The sequence below is a fragment of the Solenopsis invicta genome, chromosome 1, assembly GCF_016802725.1.
Source record: "Solenopsis invicta isolate M01_SB chromosome 1, UNIL_Sinv_3.0, whole genome shotgun sequence".
Taxonomy (NCBI): domain Eukaryota; kingdom Metazoa; phylum Arthropoda; class Insecta; order Hymenoptera; family Formicidae; genus Solenopsis; species Solenopsis invicta.
The window spans coordinates 4,797,324-4,803,557 of record NC_052664.1 but is presented as its reverse complement, the minus strand read 5'-3'; the positions used below and the strand labels follow the sequence as shown (position 1 = coordinate 4,803,557).

General features: G+C 29.9%; 1 protein-coding gene across 1 annotated transcript in view; it reads left to right on the top strand.

Annotated features, from left to right (window-relative positions):
• Nucleotides 1-1,897: 1,897 nt before the first annotated feature.
• The window catches only part of LOC105205392 (TOX high mobility group box family member 3), a 280,237-nt gene continuing 275,900 nt past the window's right edge, over nt 1,898-6,234 (top strand). The window contains exons 1-2 of the mRNA XM_026138290.2: nt 1,898-2,473; nt 2,539-2,636. Coding sequence (XP_025994075.2) covers nt 2,428-2,473; nt 2,539-2,636 — 144 coding nt within the window. The 5' untranslated portion in view covers nt 1,898-2,427. The remainder of the gene's footprint in view (nt 2,474-2,538; nt 2,637-6,234) is intronic.

Here is a 6,234-nt window from a genome sequence, read left to right as displayed (position 1 = left end):
ATATGATGCCAACGATTAGGTTTACTTTACGATATAACACCTCGCGGCTCCTTGTCAGTTGGCCGATTATCAACTTAATTGTCATATTTCTTCTATATAATTGTTAAAGATTCTTATATAAGTTTCAAGTATACAATAGAATGATCAAATCTTATTTATATAACCATGTAAAATATAACAATAAAATAATATGTATAATATCCAGACAACACATATGTCTAAAAGACATTCAAAAGATGTTTTAAGATGTTTTAAAGCGCTTTAAAGACTAAAAGACATGTTAATTTAAAATGTCTTTTAGTCGTCTTTATGCCATCATAATGTTATCTGGGTGTATATATATATATATATATATATATATATATATATATATATATTATATATATATATATTTGTACATGTCGTAAATAATTTTTCGTATAACGCACATAATATTTTATTTTTTTAAAGATATATCAAAACTATAAAAACCAAAGTATAAAATATATATATATATATATAGCTTTTTATACTTTGTTTTTTTCAGTTTTGATATATTTAAAAAAAAAATAAAGTATTATGTGCGTTATACGAAAGATTATTTGTGCGACATCATGTACAGATACAGGTATATTATGTACTTGTAATAATTAATTAAATAATAACATGTAATAAATTTTGTATCAATAATTATAAAACTCTTCTAAAACGCTTTTTTATTTAATAGGAATAATATAAAATATATAAAGATTTCATACTGTAATTTATAGCAAAATTTAGTTCTTTAACTTAATATGTTGCTAAGGTCCTTATTATATTCACAAAGTTTATATTCAGAAGATGTAAAATATGTAATGCGCTATATTGATTTTACGTATTTTACATAAGATCGTATGAAACGTGAGTTCTGTGATTTCTGCTGGTTTCGTATCCGTCCCAATTTCATTATCTCCTGCTGTTAAATGATTGATTTGCACGTGTAAGAATCGAAAGATGTAAAATTCATGCTACTTATCCCCATTATCTATTTACTCTATTTAATCGTTATAAAAATGAAACAAGATCAATCATTTAAAAATAATCCAAATATATTTTTTAATATATTTTGTTTTAATTAAAAATTCAAGAAATTGCAGATATCATCTTTATATTATTCTGTATATTACTTTATACTATATGCCATTTTGCATTTAAATCATAAATTTACGGTCAATAAATTAAATAGATCGAACATATTTATGAAGAATACAAAACTGTATATTTGCTTCAGATAAGCATCAATTGCATATTGTAGCGCATTTGTTGATACGCTCGAAAAGACAGTAAACCTGTAAAGAATACAAAGGTGGTATCCATGACTCTAGGGTTTTCCTGAAGCGACGCGGGCCATACGCGTTCCTGTCGGAGTCGCGCACCGAGAAGGAGGGAAGTCGATCCGTTCTGCGAATCCTGCGTGAGCGGACGGTCGCGAGAAAACGATCGACGAACGTCATGTACATCGAACGGTTAGAAGAGTGAGGAGGGATGGTGAAGGGGAAAGGGGACAAAGAGTGAGAGCGAAGTAGGAGGGAAAGAAGAGGAAGAGAGAAAGGGAGAGAGAAGCAAACAGAACAGAGAGCAACGTCGAATTTCAAGTGGGAAGAGCATCTCGCATTGCACCGATGACACTGTCGCGATAGCATGCGCAACGCACGATATTGCGACATCGTACGCGAGCTAGTCCTAACCTGATAGAACAACTTTGTTTAAAATACATCCGTACCCGTATACTTTGGATACACAACCTAATCTTGAGATTCGCGTTCGCGCCCGCGCTCACGCAGCGGAGCGACGAGGAAGAGAGTTCTCCGAGTCCCCGCCACGAGCGTAACCGCCGTACAGCCGCCGACATACAGCCGCTGTTGCACGCTCGCGCGCGCGGTCGTCGGCGGTCGCCCTCTCTCGTTACAAACCGCACTATCTGGACGTCTTGCGTGGCACCTGCCGACCTCAACCAGTGACGATCGTAGTCGCGTTGTCCACGTGCTACTTTGGCGGTCCATTTTCAGACGCGCGATTGACTGTGGTTAAGAGTGAGGATAGCAATCGTGGTTTTCGGTGCTTCCGATCGTAACGTTATTCAATTTATGCCATTGTCATTTTTTTTTTTTAAATAAAATTGTTAACGTTTGCCGTTCGATCCCGGAACGCAAAATCGAAGATATTTGCTGATTACACAGCTAGACATTTAAATTAAACTTTGATAATAAAAAATACGAGATTGAATCGTGAGTTCCCGCCTAAATCAAAGTTGATAGAAGATCCGTATGAATCGTCATTGCGGTTGCGTTATACATCACTCGTCGCGATTGGAAAGTACGAACCCCAAAGCGTGCTGAACCGGTTAAGTGATACGACAAGACAATATTGTGGCAATTTTGCGTCGCATTAGTGCATAAGACAAATTGTATGATGAGCGACGGTATAGTCAGTGCAATTGCGATCAGTTTGTTCGGTACTAGTTATTAAACTGTGTCTGTGCGTGATAGATCGCTTTTCATTTACAAGAGCTCGTTCTAGGCGGCGAGAAGAAGCGTCGGGTCAGTATGGATGCTGGTTATTCCGTTCTCAGTAGCGATCTTGAAGCCTGCAGAATGTTCGATCAGTATTCCTATAAGGTGAGTGGAATAATATTAATAACCATGAGTATAAGACTAATCAACAAATATGTTCTCGCATTGACTACATGTAGTTAGTGTGTTTACCACGCAGCACCTCTTAAAGATGTTTATAAGATGTTTGAAGAACATCCGTATGTCCTGAGGATATTCTTGAACGTCCTATGCTGTTTTTGTAAAGTGTGGATTTTGACTAATATTTCATCTCAAGTTTTTGAAAGGAAAAAGAAAATAATGAAAATATTGCATAAAAATTTGACTCTTATGTCATTTGATTGTGCATATTACTTATAATAAAGGCCGCAGGAAAAGCAGCTTTGTAAGTGTTCTTTAAGATCCTTTAATATTATTGATTTATACATTAAATCTGGCAAGAACTTAGGACAAGAATCAATCGTATTAATTCTCTGTGATCCAACGTTTTTTCACTTCTTTCCTAGTCTAACCGGTACCTGATAGTGTTTTTGAAAGAATTTTTGGGCTCTAAAAAGAACCTGAAAAAATTTTATGTGTGTGATACACTCTTCCAACATTTCAAAATATTATTATACAATTGTTTAACCCAATACGTTTTTCACTTTTTTTGTACGTGTTCGAATTTAAGACAAAATAATTCAAAACTGAAAATTGCTTAGGTTTTTAAACTCTCGGTTGGGCCATGGAGGGTTAAAGAATCTTACAATAGCTATTAAAGAATTTTGTAAAGTTGCTTTTTTTATGAACGCAGCCAAAGTTTCTATTGCTGTCATTGATCTACTGTCTATTATTTATATGTAAAAAAGATTATCAAAATTCAGAATAATCAGCCGAAGATTCATTCAAAAAGTAATAATTTTTGAATGAAAATTGGAGAGCAACCGTAATAGCAACACTTCGCGCGTGAGAAATGCTACTATGCATTTTTTTTTGTCTGAGTGACACACACGGACTTTTCCTAATCTTATTTATAAATGATTATTTGTACTTTTTAAAATAAGATTACAAAATATGGGAATCTTTAGAATATTTACAAAAAAAATATTCAGATTTTTTTGAAAAAATCTAATAATTTTTTAACGAACAAATAATAAAATATAGAATTTAAATAACAAAAGATTTGAACAGTTCTATCCAATTTATGAAATGCTTTTTTATAAACACTAGTTTATAAAAAAATACTTTTTTAATTATTTTAAATTGGATAAGGTGTTTTTTTTTATAGATTTTTGGATACTTCAAACGATATTATAAGACAATATTCATCAATTTGTCAGGTTTCTGAAATAATTGAGGTATAATTACTTGAGATATAAAAATGATTTTTTTTATATTTGAAACTTTTTTGTAAAAAGAATGTTAGTTATCTTGAAATTCTGATCAGAAATCTATTATTTATTCTTTATAAAATGTATTTAAAAAATTTTGATATCTTATTTTTTAGTCATCAAATCCTGTACTTAAATTTTTTATAACATGACTAACAAGTAAGATATTGAAATAAAAAATGCATTTTATATGATAAACAATACATTCATGGTTTCTGATCAGAATTCCCAGATAATGTTAATTTTTTTTACAAAGTTTTAAACACGGTAAAAAAACCATTTTTTGCATAGTAAATCTCAATTATTTTTGAAATCTGACGTGCTAGTGAAATTTGGTCTGTGGCATCATTTGCAGCGCCCAAAAATCAATAAAAAACATTTTATTTGTTTTAAAATAATTTTCATTTTTGTCTAAACTAGTGTTATTAAGCTAAGCAGCAATTTATGAGAGTCAAATTATATTTGTCGTTGTTTTATATTGTTAAACAATTTTTATTTTAGAATAAAAGATTTTCACAAATATATAATATTTTTGTTTGAAAATGTATCCGTGATAAAACAATATTTTATGTGAATTTTTTATACATGATTTAAATAAGTCATTCTTTTATTTGTCTGAAAAATATTACAAAATGAATAGGTAATATAATCAAGAAAAAATGCAGAAATCTTATCTATAAAACTATAAAAAGGGATCTCTTGAATGTTTTTATTCTTTATAATTGCTGATATTAAGCAATCCTACTTAACTCGATCGTTTACATATTAAGTATTGTGTTTGCATTTTTGCTTCTATTAATCTCTAAAATTTGGAGCTGTTGGTAATATATATATATATCTTTTTTTTTCATTTACGATGTTATATGATTTAATATATCTCCAGCACAAGTCTCTTTTTGTAGTGAAAAATAATATACAACTGTACTGTTATTATGCATTTATTTAAAAATATAAACGGTTAGATGATTGTATCAAGCACTAAAAGTCTGACAAAATCGTTAATTTTATCGACTGACTTACATACAATTTACAATACATACGTACGATTTACGAAACATCAATACGTTATTACATATTACTACATTATTATCGCATGCATACATGTGGATAAATTTTTGTTTAAATTTTTCGTATCGAATTAAATGTTTAAGGGCCAATTTCACAACCTTCGCTTAACTTATGATTTTTTTATCGGAATTGACCAATCGCATTTATCGTTAAGTAGAATTGACCAGAAATAACCAATCACGGTTGACATTTAATCGATCATTTAAGTTAATCGGAAGTTATGAAACTGGCCCTAAGTTTAATTCTAAAAATTCAATGTTGTTTCTTTATATAAAATATAAACTATATGTTTGAAGACTCCAATTTTGTAAGTACACATTACAGAGCTTTTATATCAAACAAATTTTATCACGACTTTAGTTTTATCACGACGATAGTTTTGGACATCATATTATTGGTTTAAAAAATGATAAAAAAAGATCTGAATAAAAAATTTTTTCGTGCTCTACATAAGATCTGTAAGGGACAGTGGGACCAATTTGTAGATTTTGCTCTCTGTAAGGCGAAAAATAAGGTCCGATTGTAAAACCAAAGATGTCATTGGAAAAATAATTTAATTCTCTTCACTTTTGTTTGAGACCATTTTGACATATTTCTCAGCTGTGTTGAACTATAATTGAAAATGTTTTTTTTTTTTTTTTTTTTTTAGTTTGATTTGGAACTACTGGTTTCAAATTAGACACTTGTATTTTTATTGATTTTTAAATAGATTTGGTAAGATTTTAATGTATTTTTTTTTACTATTGAGCAATTTGACAGTAAAAAAATAAAAATTTTATTAAAGAAAAACAAATTAGTGATAGTTTATATAATTAGACGTTTCTCAGTTATGTTTTAATATTGATGTTATTTATTTAGAGTTAAAATCAATAAAATTCAATTATTTCGAGTTTGATGACTCATAATATTGTATTTTACTAATTTAACATTTGGTTGGTCAATCACTAGTGCTACGATCAGGTTGCAATTCCGATTTGAACACGAGTTCTTTGAACTTTAGAACATTTTACAATGAACCGCAAAAATGATCACAAAATGCTTGATATTTTGGAATTTTACTCTTTAATTATTTTAAATCAATTACCTTTCAAAATTTTAATACCTTTTAAATAATGATTTATAAGAATTTTCTTTTTGTAAAAAATTTTTGCATGATAGTTGAAAATATATGTGTATTCGCATCTATACCATGAATATTATGACAGAGAACTGTCAAGCTGCTGTAA